Genomic DNA, 25,420 nt, shown 5'->3' with positions numbered 1-25,420 from the left:
GAGAAACACCACAGGGAAGGGGGGCCAATAACCACAGATTTGATACATACAGGAGGTTATGAACCAGTGAAGGTCAGTTCCCGAGATGCCATCTGTATCTATAAGGATGTGATGACCAATGGTACCTCAGATCAAGCAGAAGCAAGATTGAACATTTACTGGCATCAGAGGCCATCAAAAAGTCATTTGAGACGCTGAGAAGAACTGCTACTAAGGAAATTAATGGTAACCAGACTGAAGTTTAGCAAAAAAATATCGTATCTGGTCAATATATTATGAGCCAATTTGGAAGTGTATCATAAATGGTGCCTTTACAAAGACTTAAATTAAGTTTTTTTTTAATGACACTGTCGTCGCAGTGGTTTCAAACTTCCTTGTTCTATACTGAGAGCATTTTATTAGAGCTGAATAAACTAATTTACAGCTCATTAGATGGCGTTAGTGTTAATGTTATGACCAGTGCGTGTGTGCAATATATTTCATGGATACAAAAATGTATCCTGCGTAGAATATTTAGTGGTCCAGGTGCCTTGAGATGAATGATCCGAGCCGTCAGTCGGCAGATTTTCCTGCTTTAACTTGCGAGCTTAGACTTGAGGTTCGAGCGATGTATGGTAACTCACTTCGCAAGCAGCAGTTTGTTATATAGTATTAGTCAATTTGTCAAAGAGTCTTCAATCTTCAAGCTGTTTATTACCACTCTCAATCGAAGTTTATTCTCAAACTAAACATAAAACAAAGAGAATTGTGTGTTCAAAAAAACAAACACACACACACACAAGCTTAGCTTTTAGTCCGCTATCTTTTCATGCTAATCCTAACACATAATGGAAAACACCATAGGCAATGATTAGCATTTATGAAGCGGTGTTATAACCTTTTAAGCAACAGATACTAAAAAAGTAAATAAATAAATACAATTTAAAAACTATGCACAAACACATGTAGCCATGCTAAAAGTATTACCAGTCATATATTCTTTGTCTTCTACAAAGAACAATTGATCTGACTGTTGTGGAGTGACATCTGTATGCCTTATACTGCCCCCAGGTGGCCAAGGCACGCACGCCACAATGAACAGCACAATGTGCACTGAATTGAATAAGAAAGTGAGACAAATTATTTTTAATTCTATTTATGTCTTTAGTACTGTATATTTGAAGTATAATTTTACACAGTGCTATTTTTAAAATTGAAAGAGTGCATTCAAACATTTGGGGCTGTTTCTTTGGGACGTTGAAACAGATTAATTGGTTTCCATTCATTTTGTTTTTCTAGGAACAAACTCGTATCTCAAGGCAGCACTTTATAGCAAGGCATTCTCGTTAAGGTTTATTCAACATTCATCTGTGAACATCAGAAGCACACTTTTTCTCAATTTGAATTCCTCAACTTTCTTTGAGCTTACTCAATAACTCGCCTGGGATTTCAGTCTTTACTTGCATGTCCTCCTGAATAATACACATTTGAGCTCCCAGTCTTCATTTATACAGTAGTTGTACAACCTGAGTGTTCAATCAAAAATTTAACCAACAGCATGAGCTAAAAACAGCTTTAATTGACAAAACGTGCTGCTCAGACTCCCATTTGGACAAAGTTTCACTGCTTGATCCAGCCGTGTTGAGTTGTGTGTGCATGTGTGTAGGCGATTTGAAGGAAGCACAGATGCGGTGGTTTTCCTGGTGCAACGATCAGTTTGCGTCTACTCCACCAATTAAAGGTGTTAATTGTTAGCGTGTTTGTGTGTGTCACCTGCAGCGAGCTTGTGCGTGTTCTCCTTCAAGTTCTCTTTCACAACCACACATGCAAAAGGTCAACACATTATTAGGCAAAAAAAAAAGCTCTGTGATTGACTGCCGACCAGTCTTGGTTGTACTCTCATATGTATGCTAGCTCCAAGGCAGCCTTCAGCTCAGCTGTGAATATAATGAGCACACACCGTATAGAAAATGGATGGATGGATAGATATTTAATTGACCGAGCTTGATTTATTGTAGTGGTGTTAGTCTAGTCTGCTTAACTGTAATAGCTTTAAAGTCTGTCAAGAGTTTTCATTGCAAATATTACAAATATTATTATGCATTATTTTATACCAAGTAAAACCAGCAAAAAGAATACTGATTTAAATCATTAAAAATGCAATTCAATTATAGAATTGCACTTGGATTACACTTAAACTGAAATGGAATGGGGCGTTGATAAATATGCTCTACAGTACATGTGTGATGTAAAATTAATATACAATGCATAAAAAAAGTTCTTAATTTGAATTAGGTTTTTTTTTCATTTAATTTGTTGCCTAATTTTTTATAGGATTATTTTTTTTTTTTTTACTAATACTAATTATACTACAAATAAAATGAATATTTAGCACTTGCTTATTATACTGATATTCTGCACGTTTTTTTAGACTTTTAGTGATTTTGAAAACAGAAACAAAACGTACTTATTGAAAATGTGTGTTTTATTTTATTCTTGTAAAAATTATTTATAAATGCGATATTTCAAACAGTTCTCAATCAGTTTAGCCACGATTGTGATGCTGTGAAGCTTTGTTTCTTGTGTTTCTATGACATGATTCAGGAAACAAAAGCCTGTTTATATTTTTTTTCTGGAAGCGCATCTTGTCAGAGGATTACATACTGCTTATTATATCGCTGGTGTCCTATTTTCTTCCTTTCTAATAAATAGCCTTTAATATAATTATCCTATAAAAACAAAGCCTCTCCTCCACTGGCACTTAATCCTGCCGTAGTAGGATTTAGCATCAATACACACCTACAGTACGTGTTTGCATACATGCATCCACAGTGTAGTAATTAATCAAGATGAACATTCACACGTGATCACGCTGCTTAAAATAATCACTCACCCGTCTCCAAACATTCCTCTGTTCATGTTTTCCAGCGCTCAATTGCGTGGCTAGCATCTAACGCGTGTATTTGTAAATGTGTTCCCAGCCTTGGCTTGCCTCCACGCTGGCTGCCTCATTTGGCTGCAAGTTAAAAGCAAGAGGACTCCCAAGCTCAATATGTTCTTTTGCATCCACTCAGGCTTCAGCTGCTATGTCCGACTTGCACGTTTGCTCGCTGCTTTGACGTTTGGATGGAAAGCGGGGGCCAAAATCCGAAAGCTTTTTTGTCGCTCTAACATTCCATTGCTTTTTTCCCCCCAGCAATATTTATTTGCTAGTATTTTATGCATTTGTTCCATTATGTGGGTCTGTAGGGAAGAAAGATATCAGTTATTTGCAACTTCTGTTCATACATAGGAAGTTGTAATTACATCAGGTTCGCAGTTCTACAAGAAAAGTGTGTAGAGCAGCATCTGCTCTAACCAGACTGTGCTAATGTGCAGCTTTTGTCAATCTTCAATTGCGTGAGCCTTTAAAGCAACACTTTCAGTTTACGTTGATTTTGGCGCCACCATATGGTCAAAGTTGATAACGTTATGCCTGAAGGAAGACCACGTTTCTCATGAGGACAAGCGTATTGCGTAATTTTTTTAGCTCACGACATTCAAATTGACTTCCGTCTTTGTAACGAATGGGTAAAGGGGAAAGCGACGTATGCCATAAAGCAGTCAGTATATTTGTAGTTTTTTGTGTGGCAGTGTTCATACCATCCCCCTCAAAGTTGTTTAGTGCCAGTAATAATGATGCAGACCCCCTCAGGCCATGACAAAGGTACCATTCAAGTAGTTTTAAGTCGATGTTACATCAGAAGTGTTATGAAAATATTTTAATAAGGTTGAAAAGTTCCTTTGTGCTCTTTTAACACATACATACAATCATTGGTTTGGCTTATTTAGCTTCTACCCATGTCTTTGAAGCTTAAGAAATGTCAATTTACTGCTGTTAAATAGTTTTCACCACAGCAGCTTCAAAGTACAATTACTCGTCAGGATTCCCCCCTGCTGCTGTGGAGTAAAAACATTAATGTAGTGATTGGGCTAAATTAAGAACAAAGGAGTGTTAGGGCCACTGCAATTTGGTTCATTAATATATCAATTCCATATCATTACAAGAATTCTAATAATTCAGTACGAAATTATAATAAAAAAAAAACCCTCATAAAAGATATATTAATTTTTTTAACCTGGTTCTCATCTCTCCTCAGAACTCGGCTGTGTTGCCATGACGAGCGAGGAGTGTCCTGTGCCGCTGGGGGGCATTTCCTCGCAAGTGCCAGGGCATCATGAGGAGTATGGCTCGGCGCAGGCCGATGACATCATCGAGGAAGTGGGTCCAGGGGACGACGCCAGCATCGGAAGTGACCTGAGCACGATCGTGGTGCCCTTCCCCGAGCTGGCGCCCGTGGTCTTCTTCTGCCTCAAACAAACCACCTGCCCCCGCAGCTGGTGCATCCGTATGGTTTCCAGTCCATATCCTTTCCTTGGCTGGCAGAAATGCTGTTGTTTTTGGTGAATGTGCGTTTAAATGTTTGCATTTTGCAAGTGCAGATTATCAGGGTTAAGATGTTTGGCTGAATTCTATTGGATGGCAACAGGACTGGACTGTGATGCTTGTTTTGGGGCTCATTCAACCATAACCATTTAGCAGTGTTGATGTTAACTTCAATCAAAGAAGTTGTGTTACCACGTTTGTCAGTTGCTAAAGAGGAAATTTGTGAATTCTTAATGCCTTAATTCAGAGGCTATCCTCAAATAGTCAAGACAACACTAGGTACACTAGATGAGGTGTTACAGTTCAGTTCAATTTTTGCTTTTGTTTTACTCACTTTCTGTGTCATACAGACCAGAGCTAATGTTAGTATCAACAGACCTACTACGAGCAAAGCTAGTTTGTCTTAATCGCTAAGAACAGGGGACAGTGACCGCATCCAGTCAAAGCTGATTAACGACAGATCCCTGTAAAGTGAATTCAGAGATTTGTTTTCAAACACATTTAATATAAGCCTTGTTGCGCCTGTTTGGGAATTTGTTTCAACTCTCAGCGCCATGCTGAGTATTCGGGCATGCAGAGAGAGGGTGGGTCTTTTTGACATGTGCTCGCTAGCACGCTAGCCCGCAGACCCATATCTGTGTGGTCTAATAAATCACGACGCACTCAGTTTTTAAGCCTGTGGCTTACGCTACACAGATTTGAGCATATAATAAAAAATAAAAAAAATGCACGCCCACTAGTCTCTAAACATGGTATTCTGATTCATATTGGCTTTGTGGAATATGAGTTAAGCAGCAAAATCCAGCCTTTTTTATCCACCTCAGGGGCGGCCATTTTGCCACTTGCTGTCAACTGAAGATGACATCACTGGTGCTCAGGTCTCAGGTAACAACCAATCACAGCGCAGCTTCAGAAAACAGGTGAGCTGTGATTGGTCGTTGCCTGAGCCCTGAGCAACTGTGATGTCAACTTCATGGTAAAAAGGCCGCCCCCTGAGATGGATAAAAATGGCTGGATTTTGCTGCATAACTCATATTCCGCAAATGTAATGCTAATCAGAATGTCATATTTAGACTAGTGAGGTCACATATAACATATTGTTAAGAAATGTTAGGTTGACTTCCTCTTTAACAGGGGTTTTTCGGTAATTTTACGGTATGTTAACCAAAATGTATTAGTTGAACAACAAATGTTTTTTGTTTTTATTAAATTAAAATGGGATTATTGCAATACAGTATATTTACAAAATTTTATATTAATTCAGTATTTCCTTTATAGTGTCCCATCTCTAGCATAAACAAAAGCAGGCCTTTATCATTTCCACCTTCAAATGCACTACGCTATTGATCAGAACCAAGAACAAGATTTGTGAATCAAAACTGCTGATGTAGGTACATTAACAAGTAACAATTCTGTATTGACCAATCACTAGCCATAAAGAAGCATGTGCATAACTAATCATCTGAATGTAATTCTACATGTGCCTTGTTATTGGCTGGTTACCAGTCCAGGGTGTACACCATCTTTCACCTCAAGTCAGCTGGGATAGTCTCCACCTAACCCGTGACAGTTATGAGGATAATTTGATGGATCGTATTGGGGCAGTTTTTAATTTGCTGCTGATACAGCTTTACAGCTATTGCCAATCTGAATCCATTTATTGTTTGCACCAAATATGGCCTTAGTGAAGTGAAGGTTGTTTTTTGTTTTGGGTTTATATTGGACTATTGATGTGAATGTAAACAGAGCCACAATTAACTCATTCACTGCCATTGACGGTTATAGACGTCTGTTTCTATTAGTTTAATTTTTTTTCCACTTTTGTTAAAGAGTAGGAAAACCTAGAATTTTTTTTATTGTACATTTAGAACAGATATCAAATTTGTGATTAATCGTGAGTTAACTCGTAAAGTCATGCAATTAATTATGATTTTTATTGCCCAACACTCCTAATTTTTAATTGTAATTAATCGCATGACTCCAATAGTTAACTCATGATTAATCATAAATTTGATATTTGTACAATACATTTTTTTTCTAGGTTTTCATACTCTTGTTAACAAAACTGGAAAAAAATGTTAAACTAATAGAAAGAGTTCAAATTATTTTTTTACGTCAATAGCCTTCAATGGCAGTGAATGAGTTAATCAGCAAAGGATTCACCTGTATCTGCTTGCTCATCTGCAATTTTATGTTGACGTCACTACCATGAATCCCGCACACCCTTCAAACCCACGCTAGTGAATCCTAAAGCTCCCCCCCCCCCCTTTCACATATTTAGAGTCACCATTTTGCAAAACCATTTCTATGCATTGTAATATTGTATGTAAACAACGGAGCATACTTTATCTGCGAGTTTGCTTATTTGTGTGCCATAGAGGCACCAAATCACAAGTTATGTGTTTGCTGACCGCACTCACTGATGTGGCGTTGGGACGGAAGATGATCGTTCCCCATCAGGAGCTTGCAAAGATCACGCTGAGCTGCAGCATTGCGCGTGTGTGCATCCATTAGGAGGATGTCACAGGACACACGCAGCTTGGTTTAGCTCATTTCCCTCAGTGGTTTTGCTGTGGTTTGTTGTTTAGTAGTTCAAGTGGCTCTGGACACAAGAGTTATCATTATCGCGTGTGAACAATAGCTCAGCCTTTGGAGGCCATTAGACCTCTTGTTAACCACAAAATGGTTTATATTGCAAATTTGCTGCTTAAGATTTATGCAATCATAGATATGTTTTCGTACATTCTTACATGAATGTACTTCCACTATGTGAATTTATTGATTTGTCTCTTTAATGCATTACATGGTTGAAGACTACTGAAAACGTGCAGACTGAGAACTATATAGTACTGAATTGCAAAGACATAATGTTAGACTGTTTTTCTCTATTCCGGATTTCCAGATTCTTTTAGACAGGGCTAAAATTATGCCCAATGATGAGCACAATTGCGGGTCACTTAGTTATTATTACTAGACCCATTTCTACAACTAGAGCATACAGTTAGCTAGCTAGCTATGCCTATACCCAGAAAAAGCATCTACCATGGAAGCCATATTTTACAGCACAGCTCTGTCTCATTATTTAAATTCACAAGCACGGAGGTGATGGCGTGGACGAGCCCGCTGCCCGTACGGCTTACACTGGCCGAGAGGAAATGGTTAGCTTGTAAGCTAGCGAGTGACCAGATCCTTTAGTCGCACACTCTTGTCGTGGTGTGTTAAATTGACAAAACATTTTTATTTTTACTTTATATGGACTTTAATATTGACTAATACCTGATAAGACTGTTAAGCTCATTCAGATCTCCTAAATACTAAAGAATTCTAACTCTTGGTTTAAAAAGCGAGTTTGGAGTTTTCAAACTGCTAACAAGATTTGAAGGTAGCCTCCAGTCACAACCTCCTGCATCTCTGACCAAAGCCACACCCCTCACTAATGTAAACATGCATGTGACGTACATTTGTAAATAAGCCAATCTTAGCCATGGCCGCTAAATTGCCAGCATGACTTATTCGTTATTACGAAACACAAAATATTATTGGTTTGATGATGTATGTGTGTGACAGATAACAATGGCAAATGCTGTGTGTTTCTATTGCCTGCTGTGAATATCTTTAACAGACAGGTCAGGTTAATTTTGTGCATCTCTACAGTAGTTCCAAGCGTGCGCTTGCGAGTGTATATGTGCATCTACTTTGTTGCATCTGCTCGAACTGAAGCCATTTCTACCATGACACGAAATGACAAAGATGCATGTAGGAATATCATACACTGCATTTATGTGATGACAAGATCAAATGAGGTTTGTGAAGTGTGTGTTTATGTGAGCGTGTGTGTGCTTTAGAGAATGTGTGTTTATAAAAGGGTAATAAGAGGCTGTTTCACCATCTCTTGGCAGATCAATAAATCTGTCCGCCACTCAGTTAAGAGGGGCCTTCAGTCTCTCTCAAACACACGCACACCTACACGCACACACACACACACGTCTCCAATAGTCTCCCACGCCTGCAGCATAGCACCTGGAGCACTTCCTCTGATGCTGCAACCCCCACACACTCCCCGTCATGCGCCACTATTCTTACCTGTTACCAGCGCACTTTACAATACACTTCAGGACACTTCATTGGGTACACTTGCATAGCAAAATGAGAACAGTATACGACGATAACGACGCTCCATATTAAAGGACACTGTTGGGGAAGTATTCATTTAACAATGTTTATTATAATGTTTATTGTAGTGTGGTCATTTGCAGTGGTAGAACTGTAGTGGATCATACTCAGTGTAATATGTTAGACCGCTAAAGTAGATAAATAAGGCAACACAGCTTGATGCACTGCAGTTCTACACATTAGAAAGCACTTTGGGCCATATTAGTACTTTATTTTCCGTACCTGGTCGCACTTTTCATCCACGCAGATCTCTCATCCAAAAATCTAACACTAACACAGCACGTAAAATGGGAATAAACGCTGAAACACCAAAGATACGCAACTGTCACGCATGCCTGCTCTTTATTTATTTCTCATTCACATTCCCTGCAATAATTACGCCACTTACCGCTTAATGATGTGTTATGAGACATGAGCAACAAGCTTTATGCTACGCTAAGCTAGCTGGAGAAGCTTTAACATTCACCAAGTTTTACCGATAAAGACAACTTAGTGGTGATGGGACCAGGCTTGTTATAGTTTTGGAATTTTCATTTTAGTTAGTTTTTATTTCATTTTGAGTTTATTTTTAAATTTAGTTAATTTTATTTAGTTTTCAGGGGGGTTCTGTTAGTTTTGATTAGTTTAAGTTATTTAAAACATGTTTAATTTTAGTTTAGTTAGTTTCAGTATTAGTTTAAAAAAAAAGTTTTTATGTGTATTACTTGTGTGCAATATTTAATAAGCACCGTGGTCAAATTAAATAAGTAACACTTTTCTTACCTAGCGTTGCATTTCGGCTGACTTAAATGAAAAAGCAGGCGAGCCGAGCCATTGGAGCCAAAAGTCAAGGACGCAAAATTGACGCCAAGGAGTGACGTCATCAGAAGGTGCTTTTCTATTGGTGCTGCTAGATGACATCACTTCTGTGTGACACACTTTCAAACATTCTTATTCCACTTAATATGAAAATATATATATATATATATATATATTTAAAATCACATTTAAAAGCAACCCCAAAGGCTCATTCATTAAATTACCAAAGACTAAAACGAAGGACATTTTCGCTGTAATTAGAATAAGTTTGTTTTTAAAAAAAAAAGCATTTTCGTTTTCATTTTATTTCGTTAAATGTTTTCAGAATTTTAGTTTTAGTTATTTTGTTGGTTTTCGTGAACTAAAATAACCTTGGATGGGACATGCTATGACCAAGCTTAAGATTGTTTAGTGCTAATTTACTTAAAAACACACTAAGTTGTTATTTACCCTTAGCAGCAGGCCAACTCCGTGTCACACATACACATTCCCACGTTGCCATCTCCAAACTTCAACAGCTGCGCTTTGCAGTAATTCTATAAAAATGCTTGTTCTTTTTTAGTTTAAAGAGGCATCTTTTACATTTTTGATAATGGCTCCATAGGAAGGCAAGAAGTTGAACATGGTCCAGCAGCAACAAATGTCCGTGCGGAAACTGGAAAGCGGCCCAACGTTGGATCTGAGTGCCACAAATATGGTTTTAAAAATATTATATTCCAACTGGACAGTGCATATCTGGCATAACAGTGCATACATGAGTCAATTGGAGAATCTGTGCAGCCAGAAAATTGTGAAATTGTGTACAATTTCCCTCTTGAAGGATAAAAATGTACAAACCATCACAGATGCAGGCTTATAAACTGTGTGTGTTGATAACAACTTGGGTTGTCCTTGTCCTCTTGAGTCAGTTATGATATAGCGCCCCAGTTTTCCACAAAGAACTTGGAATCGTGATTCGTCTGACCACAAAACAGGTTTCCACTTTGCCACACTCCATTTTAAATAACCCCTGGCCTAGAAAAACGTCTGCTTTAGAAACGGCTTCCTCTTTGTACTGTCGAGTTTCATCTGGCAACGGCGGCTTGCACGGTGGATTGTGTTCACCCACAATGTTTTCTGCAAGTATTGCTGTGCCCTTTCTGTGATTTCCATTACAGTAAGCATTCCTGTTTGTGGTGCAGTTCCGTTCAAGGGCCCGAAGATCATGGGCATCCAGTATGATTTTTCGGCCTTGACCCTTCCACACAGAGATTGTTCCAGATTCTCTGAATCTTTGGATGATGTTATGCACTGTAGATGATGAATACTTCAACTTTTTTTGCAATTTTTCGCTGGTCAACACCTTTCTGATATTCCTCCACTATCTTTCTGCGCAACATTGGAGGAATTGGTGATTCTCTACCCATCTTGGCTTCTGAGAGACACCGCCACTCCGAGAAGCTCTTTTTATACTCCAATCAAGTTGCCAATGGACCTCATTAGTGCTAACTGGTCTTCCAGCTGTGCAATTGACTTTTCCAGCCTCTTATTGCTACCTGTCCTAACTTTTTTTTTTAGATTTGTTGGCACCATGAAATTTACAATCAACATATTTTTCCCTTAAAATGATACATTTTCTCAGTTTAAACTTTTGACCTGTCATCTATGTTCTATTTTGATCAAAATATTGAAATTTGGCACTTCAGTTTTTATTCCCAATTTGTATAGTGTCCCAAATTTTGGGGGAATGGGGTTTGTATAATCAGGATACCTTGATAATACTTAAAGTTAGTAGAAGGTACATTTTCGGTTGCGCTGCTATGCGTTGATGCTTTATTTCATTGGCTGACTGCAGTGCTTTTTGGAGCTGTTTAACAGTTGTCTGTGCAGGTGTCTCCCCTTCCTGTCCCAATGAGATACCCTACTGGCATTTTTTAAGGGATATTAAGTTGGAATTGCAATAAGTGAGTGCTTCATACCTGCTCCATTGGGGCACTTTAAGATGTAAGTGAAATTCACTTTAATTACTTGCAGCGTGCAGCCATTCCTGAAGGAAATCTATACCAGCAAATTCGAAGCAGAGTGCTGACTGATGTGTCTCCGCTTGGTGTCCTTCCTCTTCTCCGTTCAAACATCAGCACAGCTGAACCCCCATAATAGTATTTATTTCTTACCGCATTGCCTTATTTCTGTCTTTCTTTCCCTTTCTTTCCCCTTTTTGTAACAAACATAGCCTCGTCTCATCTTCTTTGATTGGCTCCTGCGGTGTCCATGCAGAGTGACCGGCCTCTGTGGCCCATGATCCTCTCTGGCCTTGACAGCTTGTTATCTCCATGGTGACGGATGGCTGAGGCGTTGCCGTGCCTCGGTCTTAACTAGTGCTGAGGATGGAGCACACACCTGGGACACATCATCCACTTTCGCTCACCTTACAGCTCCGTCTTAATACAATCTCCTTGGGTTGCTCTCTTTATACTCAACTTTTGTTTCACATTCTGGAAGTTTTCGTGATGTAGAAGCAGTTAAAAAAAATGTTTGTTGAAATGCCAGGTTGTATTCCAAAACATCAAGTCTGCTGTCATATCATGCTTGTTCGCCTCTCCATCTTGTTGCCTTCATTTCTTTTCAAATGTCTATGGGCTCTCTCATCTCATGCAATGATCTCCATTTTCCGCTTATATTAACGAGAATCTGCCGGCCGACCCTAAAGAAAAAAGCGCAGGCATTAATGAGGCGCTGCAAAGGATAAATAAAACCTATTAGTATGATTATGCTTCCAGAATAAATCCCATTGCTAATAATATTTCAAGATGCAATCCTGATCTTTCACATCCTCTTGGCTCGTTTGGCCTTTTCCCTCTGGTGTAGTCCAAACTCCATTAGTGCATCCGGCATGTGAGTTAGGAGAGTGGCGAGGAGAAGAAGCCTTTAAAGTTACTGTAATGACTGTTGGCCTCAGTGATTGCACACTCTACCTGACCTCTCTCACATGTAGCACTCTTTTAAGGCACTGCCCGTGTAATGAGCATGTGTTTTTTTTTTATAACGGCAAAACAGTCGCCCAACACAGCATGAATATGAATAACAGTGTTGTTATTGGCTGAGCCCCTCATCTCATTTTACTTATCGCGTTAATACATAATCTTAAGAGAAAAAAGTAGAATCGAATGATTGCAACGCTTTTCCAGGAAATTGAAGACAGCTCCATGTGGGGGGTTCAATTAAAAAGAGAAATGCTTTTATTTTCTCTAGTGAGCCTTGCTGCTAACTGATGATGGGATGGGATTGTCTTTTCTTTATCTATTCCCCCCAAATCAAACTGCTGTAGTGGTCCGGAGGTCACACAAAGGATTGATGAATGTTTTAGAAATTCATGCTAAGCTGATTTGCTAATTGCTTTAACTGCTAGAGTGCGTGCATCCGATTGGGTTTGTCCTTGGGTCTATTTGATGGGTTTCTTTATGCATCGCAGTCAGCTGGTAAACATATGGAGTTAGTCCGGAATCATCAATCATGCTGCTGTCACAAAAATTGCGCAAGTCAACTGCAGAGCTTGGCAAGGAACAATTACTGTGGAACCTCTATGATTGAACACAATCATGACATTTATTGCATGCATTTCCTTCTTTTATTTTTCTTGTAATTTTATATACAATTTTACATTGTGAGCAGAGATGACTGATATATCCTGATGCATAATATGTCATGTTATATCTCGTCTTCTACTATGCGTTGGTCTTACAAGAAGTCATGTACGGCTACTCAGTGTTTTTGTCAATTTTTTTTCAACATCAAGAAAGGCAGGACTGTATTTTTTCTTTTTGAACTCTTAATGCAGAAGTCATGCCTCATACATGATTTTGGATGAAATTAAATTAGTCAATTAGTGACTCAGTTGCTACTAGCCACAGTGACAGCTTTGTAGTTCATTTTATTTGATCTGTTATACACCGATGTTTTAAATGATATGAATTGTTCTGCATAGACACCATGACATTTTAGTGAATAATTAATTGTACCCTATGTATTAATTGCAAGAAAGAAAATACAGCTGAGTTGTTTGTGACTGTTCATCAGTACTCAGCTTCAAGAAAGAATCTTTCTCCATCAGAAGAGAAGCCCAATTCTCAGAGTTAATATTATTTTCCCAAAACTGCAAAGATGTTCTTTCTAAAACTTAGTACCGTATTTTTCTCCCTGTGCCTTTATTGCGGCCTATTCTCTCATTTTTTTTTACGCTGGAAGACAAATAAGATTATAATTATAAAGACTAATTCCAATGTGACAACTCCCACTCTGCCTTTACTTTGTAAAATAACATTGGTGTTCCATGCACATTGTGCTACGTTTTGCTTCCAGCTAATGCTGAAGAAACAATGACGAGCAAACAATAGTTTTATACTTAAACATGCTGGGCTATGGTGATTATTAAACACAAACGCCCATCAGCCAAAACATTATCCCACATTATAATAAGATCCAGTATGGCAGCTGTAGCAAGTTTGTTTTCTATTGAGGTGTTTTACAGTTGTAGTCACTGATTGTGCAATCCTTCCCTCGCCTGACTTCGATGTAGGCAGGGTGGGTTCAGGTCCCACTCAGTGCAGGTGTGACCACGTGTCTCAATGATTGACTGTCACTATATGTGTCATCTTGGATAAGGCAAGATGGATGTCAGTGTCTTATAGTACCTTCTGTATATGAGGAACAGCCAACCAATGGGATATAATTAATGAGTCAATATCTCTTCAATGATGTCAATTGGCCCAATTAATTGCTCTGCTCATTTAATGTTTGATGGTTGATGGCCCATTTAAATTTCTAAAGCGAAATCATTTGTGACCCTTGGGTGGTTGTGGGGCCACAAGCCAACATAAGTATTTAAACGGAAAACTACAGTCTAAAGCTTTAAGAGTTTGAAGTAAGACTAGATATTTATGGTAACTTTAAAAAAAAAAAAATGCATTAATGTATTAAATATGAAATACCAACACGTGGTCCAGTGGGGCACTGCTCCCAATGCCTCTAAGGATGTGTTGCTAACCAAATAGACTTCATATGATTGAACGAATGGTTATCATTTAGATTAAAAGGGAGGAATACATTGTAACTGAATTAATTGAATAAAAATGAAAAATAACTCAAAACATTAAAGATTTAAAAGGAGCTGTGTCATGTTGTGTAAAATAAATCATAAGAATACATGCAGTAGCTTCCATTCTGTTTCCATGTTGTTCAGTTTTGCAGGAAGCGTGCGCCGTGTGAGTCATTGGGGGATGTTTATGAATATTCTCCTTTTTGATTGATCATCAGAATGTTTCCGCGGGATCCATTTGGCCACTTGGCCACTTGCAGCATTGGCTTTGAGGTCCACCCTTCTGTAATGAATACTTATGAGTGCATTAGCAGACCAAGAAGACTCATTACAATATCAAGGAGAGGAGCAGATCGCATACTCTTTCATGGCTTTTGAGAGCATTTTTTTTTCCCGTCTTTGTGGCTATATGAGGCACAGTGTGTCATGCTATGAATGTCTGTGTAACAATTATAACACTCTCAAATGGCTCAGCCTTGTCCTTTTGTGAACGTAGGGGCAATTCTTGGGAATCTTGACTGTGTAACACATTTTCTGCATCATGGCTCCTGCATCCAGTTTGCATAAAGAACTTTGTGATTCACTCTCCCACAGCTGTCACGTGTGATGATGCCCTCACAGCTTGTTGCAGAACATCAGTGACATATAATTGGCTACTTACAATGAAGACGTCTCTCATATCCCTGATAAAAGATGGTCACAGGAGGTGGCCGGGGGGGGGGGGGGGGGGCGATTTGAGAGAAACCGGTTATAGATGGAGGGACCGACACATGACATTCATAAAAAGTGTGTTGCTGGGGCTACTTATGTATGTAGAAATAGTATTTTGGTGCTGCAAGTTGGTCATACACAGCTTATTTTTCTTTTCCTTTCGGCTTGTCCCATCATTTTCCATCAGTCTATCTTCTTCATCCTTCTCTCTAAAACCAACTGCTCTCTTGTCTTCTCTACTACATCCATCAACTTCCTCTTAGGTCTTTCTCTTGCTCTCTTTCCCAGCAGCGCCATCCTCATCACCCTCCTGTTGATACACTCACTATCTCTCATCCGGACGTGTCCAAATCATCTAAGGGGGCTCTCTCTATCTTTTCCCCCACATTATCTAACCTTGGCTGGCCCTCTGATTAGCCCATTTCGAATCCTGTGCATCCCGGTGACATCTTAATTTCCACCGCCTCCTGGACTGTTGACCCTAAATATTTAATATTTAATAAGTCCTCCAAACTCACTCACTCCCTGTAGCCTCACGCTTCGTCCTCCACTTCTCTCATTCACACACACACACCCACACACACATATAGTTGTGTATTCATTCCTCTCCTTTCCAGTGCATGCCTCCACCTAACTAAATGTAACTCCACCTGAACCCTGCTTTCACTGCAAAGCACAATATCATCTGCAAACATCCTGGGTCATTGGGATTCCAGTCTAACATCATGTGTCAGCAAATCCATCACTAATGAAAGAGGGAGGGGCTTAGAGCTGAACCCTGATACAGTCCCATCTCCACCTTAAACTCCTTTTGTCACACCTAAAGCACACCTCACTACTGTTCTGCCACGCTCATACATGTCCTGAACTATTGCCACTCCAGACCTCCTCACACTGTTACACAGTTCCTCTCTGGGTATCCTGTCATCACCTTCCTCTAGATCGATAAAGACGGAATGTCGTTCCTTATGAACTTCTTCATACTTCTTCATCAGCACTCTCGAGGCAAATAATGCATCTGTAGTACTCTTGCAATAAGCATGAAACGAGACTGTTGGTCACAAATACTCACTTCTGCCCTGATTCTAGTCTACTCTTTCCCAAAACTTCATTGTGTGCTTCATCAACTTGATGCCTTGATAGTTCCCACAACTCTACACATCGCCCTTGTTCTTGAAAATGGGCAACAGCAAACTGTTCCTCCATTCTTCAGGTATCTTCTCACCCTCTAGAATTCTATAAAACAACTAGTCAAAAACTCACAGCAACCTCTTCCATATGCTATCACACTTCCCCAGGTATGTCAACAGGACCAATTTCCAATGTCAATCAGGACCAATTAAACATTTTTTATTTATTTTTGGTACCTTTCTAACTTCTTCCTTACCAATCAATTTTTACTTTGTGGTCCACCACACAATTCTCTTCTCCATCTTTAGCTCTACCATTTCTCTAATTTTCCTCTTCTTTTTTTTGGTTTAGTTTATGATTTTATAAATAGGACTAGAATAGGAAGAAAGAAAATAGTTTATATGTTCAAAAGGGGTAGGAGGAAGTTAAAAACGTATCTAGTACTACCACTTATTCGTTTTATGTTGATAAAATGATAAGGTAATGTATTTCAACAAAAGGAAATGTATAAACCTAGTCCTATATACAAGTGCACTTTAACATACGCACATTTGCCAGCGACATATGCACATTAATTTAAAAGGCATATACCATAATACATTTATAAATCCTCCTACTCACATATACAATTTTCATTACACTCATACCGATACATCCAAAGAAATTACAGCATGTATACATTTTTAACAGCTCACGACTGATTTAAGTTTTTTTACTTTGATTTAAAAAAGAAGAAGAAATAATTCAGCAATTGACTGACATCTTTTCAGGTCACTTCCAAAATCATTCCACAAATTAACACCTTTTACAGAAACACACCTTTGCTTAATATTTGTTCTTGTTTTAATTTTTTTGTATTAATTCATAAAACCCTGAATATATTCTTTTCCTCTATCCCAGAACACTATTGGTGACCACACATTTTCATCTATTTCCTTTATCAGCCTAACCTGCTGTACATTGTTTCCATCTTTATCTCTTTTTCTGGCCAACCTGTGAAGATCTTTCTCACCTTCTTTACTGTCCAACTTGGCATACATGTCATCATATGCCGCTTCTTTGACCTCTGCCTTTGCATTACGTTATATATTCGTGTCTCCTTTCCTCAGTCCTCTCAATGTCCTATTTAGCGAACCTCTTTCCTTGTATGCTTCTCTCCACTCTCTAGTTCCACCACCAAGTGTCCTTTTCTCCTTTCTACCAGAAGACATTCCAAGTACTCTCCCATCCGTCTGTTGGATGACCTTGGGTAGCGGCGCAGACTTCTGGAAGCTCCTCGTGCCCTCCGAGATCCTATCTCACCACCTCTTGAAAGGCCTTACAACACTTTTCCTTGCTCAGCTTTCACCACAGGATTATCTACTGTGCGTTTTTCTTCTTAATCTTCCTCACCCTCAACAGAGTCATCTTATACACCACCATCCTATGCTGTGTAGCTACACTCTCCTGCAACCACTATCTTTCAGTCAGAAACCTCTTTCAGGTGACATTGTCTGCACAAGATGTAATCCAGCTCCGTGCTTCTACTTCCGCTCTTGTAGGTCACCCTATGTTCCGGCCTCTTCTGGAAGAAAGTGTTCCCTACAGCCATGTCCATCCTTTGGCAAAGTCCGCTACCAAATGACACTCCATGTTCCTTTTCTGGACACCAAATTTTCCCATCACTTCTTTGTTACTCCTGTTTCCTTTACAAACATGTCCATTCCATTCCAGAGTCTCGGGATCCTCAAAACTACTAGCCTGGCAATAGTCAGATTGATTTGTGCTTCACTCGAGGGAGTTCTCCACAATATCAGTCTGGGACTGCTCCGCGTTGATTTGCTCGGGAAAGGCGGGGCATGCTGTGCAACACTTCGAGCTGATTGGACGAAGCAGAATCGTGTGCATGTCTACCTAACTTTTGTTTCGACCAATCACGGCAAAGGATTAAAATGTTGTCACCGACTAGCTGATATGGCGCTATGTTGTCGGTTTTACAATGTTGATATTGCAGATACAAGAGACCAATTCAGCGAGAACAGAATTAATTGCAGCGTCCAATTGTTTCTTCCCACGGCTTCGGCAATGTCGCTCTGTGATTGGCCCAAACCACCAGTGGTTCATATCGGTGGAAATCAATGGAAGCGGTACAAGATGGATTCTCACAAATACCGCGAGAATACATCTTGCGAGAACAAGGCTACAGAACTACTTCACCTTGCTCCTTACAGTGTTGTTCTTTCTCTTGTAGTTCACATACTACGTGTGGGTCTTAATCACTAATTACATTAAACATTTCTCACTTTCAAGTTTCAGCCTCATCATTCGATCTGACACTTTTTTCACTTCTAGGTCATTCTTAACTACCTAGTCCATAAAAGTGTATGCAAGAATCTTTTGTCGCTGCGTTTTCGGGGTGGATCATCTTAACGATTCGTTCTCAATCCGTCAATCAATCTGCTGTAACGACGTTGTGCGTGCTCGTTCCTACCACTTCGAGTGTTTGTAGCATGTAGCCGCTGAGATTCAGCCATTTATCGTTGTAGCTCCACCGATCTCACCACATCATTTGAAAATGACTGAGAGCTGCAAGAGGACATCAGTCTATGAAGTGAGGCCGGCTGCAGAGACTGATGTAGATGAGCTTGCACGATTTACTTGAAAAAATCTAGTAAAGTTTTACTCCCTGTAAAATTTACTTAGAATTTCTGAGTGCACCAACCTTTACTAGGCTTTTTCAAGTAAATATCACTCCCCATTTTTAGAGTGTCGGGGTTTCCCCTGGACAAGCAGGAGAACTGATACGATGGTCTTCTGCATGTGTATTTTATCTTTTTCAAACTGATGTTTGGCTTCTACTTTTCAAGAAAATCCTTGAATACACCTTTAAGATAACCCCTGCTCCATTTCTATTCCCATCTACACCATCTACAATTTGAACCATGCCCCTAAGCTTCCAGCCTTACTGCCTGTCCACCTGCTCTCCTGGACACACAATAAACCTTTCTCCTAATCATTATGTCAACCAACTCCCTAGCTTTTTCAGTCAAAAAGTCATTCAACATACACAGATACAAATAACAAAAATAAACATATCTTGTCTTGCTTCTGTGACTTAGCTCTTGATTGTGCAGTATTAAATGCCACCATTTTCCCTTTGCTGCAGGTTACACTGCATTTTCCTCCATTGTTTATTCTTGTTGACTTGTTATGACTGATGCATTTAATACCGTGTGGTTTCCCACCGTACTGTACTGAAATGGAAAACTAACTGACCCAAAGCAAAAGTTAAATCAGGTAAAGGTTTGTATAATTGTAAAAGGCACTGAGTTTTGACCATTTCAAACCATTCATAATCAAACCGTTTCTGTTTGTAAACAAACAATTTAAAACGGACCCCTCCTATGCTTCAACCCATACAAGCTCAACGTTCACGCCCCCTGCCTCTGACCGCACTCAGCCAAGCAAGCCGCGAGATTGAGTGAAGAGGTATCTTGCAAATGGTCACATTACTGTACACCGGCGATCACCGACAGGGATAATAAGGTCAGAACGACATTCGCCTTGTAACGATGGTGAAATAATCAGGACAAGTGTGGAGTTAACAACAGTTTTCAAGAACAAAACAGCAGGCTCAACTACCACAACACAACAGCCAATAGCGCGAGTAGCTTCTCAAAAAAACAGTCTGTGATGCCTTCATGACTCGTCCAGAGCGTCGGAAACTACCCAACCCGCAACCCACCACCATAGGTTGTTACAAGCCTTTTGGCTTAGCTTCACTTATTGCCAGGTGTAAATATAAGGATATAAAAAAAGTTCAACCCTCGTTCTATATTCAAAATCACCACCACACATTAACAGAAGCCCAGAGGTGTAGATTGAGGAGTTTAAACATCCTGCATTAAGAAGTGTTTATTTCTGAGTCAAAACGTTGGACAGTGCCTTTAACATTCAGATTCAAAATTCTAAGATTTGCATTGGCAAGTTTCTCTTTCACCTCTGTGGTATGCATTTTTCTTTAAATAGAAAAAATGATTACTCAAACTAATATTCACTATAACAGTAAAAAAATAATAATAAATAGAAGGGCATAATAGAGCTGCTTATGAGATGTATGGAAAGTTGTGCCAATATCTAACAGTAGCAGATATGACAGGGCAGATGGCTACTTTTAGGGCAGAGTCAGCAGCAAGTTGTGATATATGTAACTTTACAGGGTGTGGATGTAATGAGTCCATTTGCAAAACAGCAGAGGTAGTCTATTTCCGCAAGTAGATGCGGTAGAGGATAGCAGTAGTAGACGGTGTTCAGCATCCTTACTTACAGTGGGCCTGGAGGCTCTGCTACTTTCTCCCTTAAGGCATGAGGAGACTAAAGTGGGAGTGTGAAAGGTGGAAGATGTCACCAGCATTCCTGATGACCCTGCAGATAAGGTGGAAGTTGAAATAAAACCGAGAGTGAGGGCAGAGCGACAATGATCTTTCCAGCTGTAGTCAACATATGTCGAATCTTTCACCGACCACGTTTCCACGTAAATAGTCGTCGTCGGGAGGCTCAAAGAACTGTTGTTGCATTTGTAGTTTGGGAGCGCTTGTTGAGTTAGACAGAAGAAGATGGTGCTCATTGGGTAATTATGCTAGCTATAGAGTGCAAGGAGGAACTGGAACACAATAGCAGCAAGATAGAAGGGCAAATTACACTTGAAGGACGGTACAAAGAAAAACTATGGATGGTTGTCATTGGCGAGTGCGGTATGAGAAGCGGAGAGGGAGAAGTGAGAGATTGCTAGTTAGCACTCTTCCTCAAGAGGCAGCAAGTGAGGGAGAGGAAGAAAAGAGGAAGAGGGATAGTTAGCACAGCGGCAGAGTGAACTCTGCCCAGTCCCTGTCAGCACAGAGGATGGGTGGTGTGTGTGTGTGCATGTCACAAGTGCAAGTGTGTTGCCTTTTCTCCTCCTGACAGTGGAAGACAGCTTGAAGTATCTAATTGTGCTGGTAACTACAACTTAAGACCTTTTTCCACAGGGGAAGTGGGGTGCCACAAAGCCTGGACTTAGTCTGAGATTTGGATAAAAGCGCCAAAACAAAAGATCTGAGTGACAAGAGACACGCAAAGATGCTGTAGCGAACAAATCCTAAACCAAGACAATAATAAAATCAGAATCATGGATAGCCAAAAGATAGTCAATCTCTTACTGTCCAATGAAGAATATTGACATCCAACACAAAAATTCGTAAAATGTTAAAATTTCTCTTTTCATAGATAACATGCTGGGTGTCATACAAAAAAAAAAATGCTGTTTATACATATTTAATCCTTTGCACAATGTGTTTTTATTATTAACCTATATGGATTGTATTTTATCATACAAGGGTCATGAGTTTGGAATTGTATTTTTGATAAACCTTAATAAAATATTGTCCCTTTTCCACCAGACAGACCCTGTTGGGTTTTTGTGCTGGCAGAATCAAATTCTACCCGTTCTTATTTGTAGTTGTACACTCCATTTGGATGACCTGCTGGCTTTTCACTGGTTGAGATTTATCATCATTTTAACTTTTAACACTTGAAATGAAACATTTGAATACATATTGATGTCATTTTATGCCTTAGTGGTTCATAAACCTGATAGATGGATGGTTGTTTTCTTTTCTTACCTTGGCCTTATGAACATATGAACTTGTGATGTACACCTCCACCACAGACTGCTACTATTTTACTGGCTTTTGTCCAGTGACCCTTTTGCTCTTATTCCTTTCGCTCTGTTACCTCCAGAAGTTGCTGGCAGAGAGGATAGAGAGCGGAGTAGGTGTCAAAGAAAGAAAAAAGGCTTCTGGCCTAAGGTGAGGAAAGAGTTAGTGACCACCACAGACCTGCTGGAATGGCCTTGCTTTGTCACTGTCAAACACGCACACACCAACGTGCACGCACATATGCCCCACCTACAGTATATAAAATACACATAATCCCAGCTGTCAGATATGTGTTGCACATATATGGATCATGGTCAACCTAAATCCTTTCTTTGTGTTGTTCGCCTAGAAATGCTGGGCGTGCGTGCGGCGGCATATGTGTCAGAGCATAAGCTTAAACTTCTCTGACCAGTGAGAAAAGCTCGGCCTTCAAGTGTATGACTGCTGATCGCTGCAGCTCAAATGAGCCTTACATCTTAAGTCATTAAACAGCAGCTTTAAACTTACTACCACATGTGTTAGTCAAAGTAGCTGACCTGGTGAGTTTCTTTAGAAAGTGCATGTTGACAGTGGAGAGGAGTCATGTCAGCCAATCAGGGGCCACAGTGAAACCAGCTTCCAGTCGGGCCAAGTTTTGGATGGAAGGAGACAAAGAAATAGTGGAGTGATGCAGCATGGTGCCAGCGAGACATTTCATCAAGTGGCTTAATGACCACAAATGGGATAGCGATTAGGAAATGGAGTCTGGCTTTGCGTATTTCCAGGCCTGTTCTGTGTGAGGGAGGCTGATATCGTCTCTGCTCTGTCACACTCTTCTCATTTGGTGACTCTCAATGTGTGGGAGCATGACGATGTCATCATTTTTACACCCTCTGCACACAAGCAGAGGAGTCTGCAGAAAGAGGAACCGTGATACAAGTGTCAAACTTGGGAGTTAAAGTAACCATATGCTGCACCTTATGTGTGTTTGGTAGGAGTTGATTAGATTGAAAAAAAAGTTGAATTAATGAGTTGTAATTGAGCTCAATGAGTCATATGTTGATCAAATATATGAGAAAAAAAGCTTTACGTCTTCTGTAGTGCAGAAATCTGTGATTAAATGAATTACATTTTATGTATATATTTAATCTTAAATAAGGCACGTCTTATTTAACTTCTGGCCCGAGTTCCATATGTATCTCTTTAGAAAAGAAAAAGAAAAAAAAACCTATTATTTTATTATTTTGACCCTTGAAGTTAGCCCAAGTGTTTGGAGAGGTGTCAAGCAGGAACCTATTCAGTTTTGTTGCAAATTCAACTAAAATGTGATAAGAGAAACTTATTAGCAAACACCCCCCCCCTCATGATTGCTTATGCTTTTTTATTTTGTGAACTAGCATTACAACAGCATTGCATACAGTAAAGCCATAGCAGAATATGTGCTACAGTGTGTTGAATTTGTATTTGTGTCAGTCTATAAAGATGCAAATTTTCTTTAAGCAGTAACTGCTGACATGCACTTGATCAACATCTTTCATCTTGGGGGCATTTCTGAGTATCTTAACCTAAACACATAATCAGAAGGATATTTATTTATCTGAGCTCGCCAAACCACCTGCTGTCCTTAAGTAAAACCCGACACCGTTTCTCTCGCAAACCGAACTTGACAACGCAATTTTGCGCAATTTAGTTTCTTGGCAGGGGATTTAGAAGGAGAGCGAGCGTGAGAGTGTTTGTCTCCTGTTGGCCCTGTTCCCAGTTAAAGAAATGATGGTGTGTATGAAGGCAAAGAACACTGATCTGGGAGTTCAAAATGACACCCAAGCCACTTGTGAAAACCTAACAAGGCTAATAATTTGTTACATGATTTTGGCCAGCACGTTACTTGTTTTCTTTCGTATGGCCGATATTTGCAACATCCTTTATTATAATAAATAATGAAACCAAGAGAAGCTAGTTTGCTTTAGAAATGTTGCACATGGGCAAGGTGCCAAAAGTGGAAATTTGTGTGTACCAGCTTGTGACCTCTATTGTCAGTCACTTGTCTGTCATATGGTTCAAATAACGGAGAGAAAAAAAAGAAGTTTGAATTAGCATGTGAAATTTATGTTGCTCGTGTAATTCTTCTGCGTTTGAATCTGTGCAAATTTGTCCTCTTGTCTCCTCCTGTTTTGTGAGGGCACGTGTTTGTATGTGTGTGTGTGTGCGTGTGCGTGCGCATATTGAGCTTGCCTGTACCTGAGCTTGCCAACATGCAGAGATGTGATCCCACAGAGAACAGTCTCTGTCAGGGCCTATTAATATCAGTGAAACCGTTTGAGCTGCAATAACTGACCTTGGTAATGCTTCACTTAACCAGTAAGTTCATCTCCTCTGCATTCCATTGCCGTCTTTCCTCCTTTTTCCCCCCCATATACTCTGAAAAATAGACACCAAGAGAGAGCCATTACAATATACGTACACAGAAAAACTATTTTTTTCCAATGACCCATTGATAAGCCAGAGTAATCCTAAATATAGACTGTTAAACTCTTTCTGCTCTTATTTAATTGCCTTTACTGCTCTTTACTAGTTTAAGATCTTAAATGACTTTGGCTTTTTATTCGTCTCGTCATAAATCGCAGAGAGTCTGAATACACATGCTGTCGTGCTATGACGGCGCTGTCCCCTCACAAACTCTTGACATCGCCTCAAGGGAGGATTAAGTCCAAAAGCAGCCAGAGAAGTATGGCGCTGCCTGCGAGGCCGACAGCAAAAGATTGATAAGGGTAAGCCTTAGCTGGTTAAACAGCAACAACAAAAAAGATGAGACAATGCAGGAAGACATTTTGTGCCTTCAACGTATGCTGTTGCTGGAATAAGAAATTCAAACTGTTATTTTAAAGAGATTTGCAAATGTCACAATGGATACATAAAGAAGAGGGATCACAAAGGTGGTTGTCGAGTGATGCTATTTATGTTAGCATCTTCTTGGTAGAATTAATGGTGTGTATAGTTGATATTTCATTACCACTCATACGGCATATTGCTAATATTGTGTGCTGAGCAGCCTGACACTTTACTGTATCGCAATAAGGTCTATTTACTATCCTGTGGTTATCATGACAAATAAGTTATATTTCCATTTACACATTGCAGATACTACATTGTTTCTTTTGTTTAGTATGTACAGTATGATCAAACTTGTGCTGCTTTACTCTTTCTCTGTTTTGTCATTCCCCCCATGACTCTCCAACAAACAACAGGTCCAAGTGTAGTGTGAAGATACACAGTTCTTTTACAGTTATAGGTGCACATTTCTGCAGGAACCTGCCTAAATGTGATGGTAACACAGACAGTTCTAGGGTCTGTTTTAAGCTCCCTCATTGTGCCATAATAGTTGCACATTTATGCCATTTACAGTTTCACGGTTGTTTTTTCACAGACTTTAAACTGCCTCAGTGTGCACAAACTATATGTCGCATCTATACAAAA

At 39.6% G+C, this 25,420-nt stretch overlaps 1 protein-coding gene and 1 pseudogene across 3 annotated transcripts in view; both read left to right on the top strand.

The window, feature by feature from the left end:
- The window catches only part of cacna1ia (calcium voltage-gated channel subunit alpha1 Ia), a 174,154-nt gene that overhangs the window by 42,894 nt on the left and 105,840 nt on the right, over positions 1 to 25,420 (top strand). For all 3 annotated transcript variants that reach the window (XM_086076594.1, XM_086076756.1, XM_086076677.1), the window contains exon 2: positions 4,119 to 4,385. In XM_086076594.1, coding sequence (XP_085932720.1) covers positions 4,136 to 4,385 — 250 coding nt within the window. In that variant the 5' untranslated portion in view covers positions 4,119 to 4,135. The remainder of the gene's footprint in view (positions 1 to 4,118; positions 4,386 to 25,420) is intronic.
- On the top strand, positions 9,999 to 19,752 carry LOC147182440 (uncharacterized; annotated as a pseudogene).

Source organism: Leptonotus elevatus, chromosome 1 (assembly GCF_054856555.1).
Source record: "Leptonotus elevatus isolate MCC_2025b chromosome 1, RoL_Lele_1.0, whole genome shotgun sequence".
Taxonomy (NCBI): Eukaryota; Metazoa; Chordata; class Actinopteri; order Syngnathiformes; family Syngnathidae; genus Leptonotus; species Leptonotus elevatus.
Note: the sequence above shows the minus strand (reverse complement) of the source record. Positions and strands in the feature narration are given on the sequence as shown.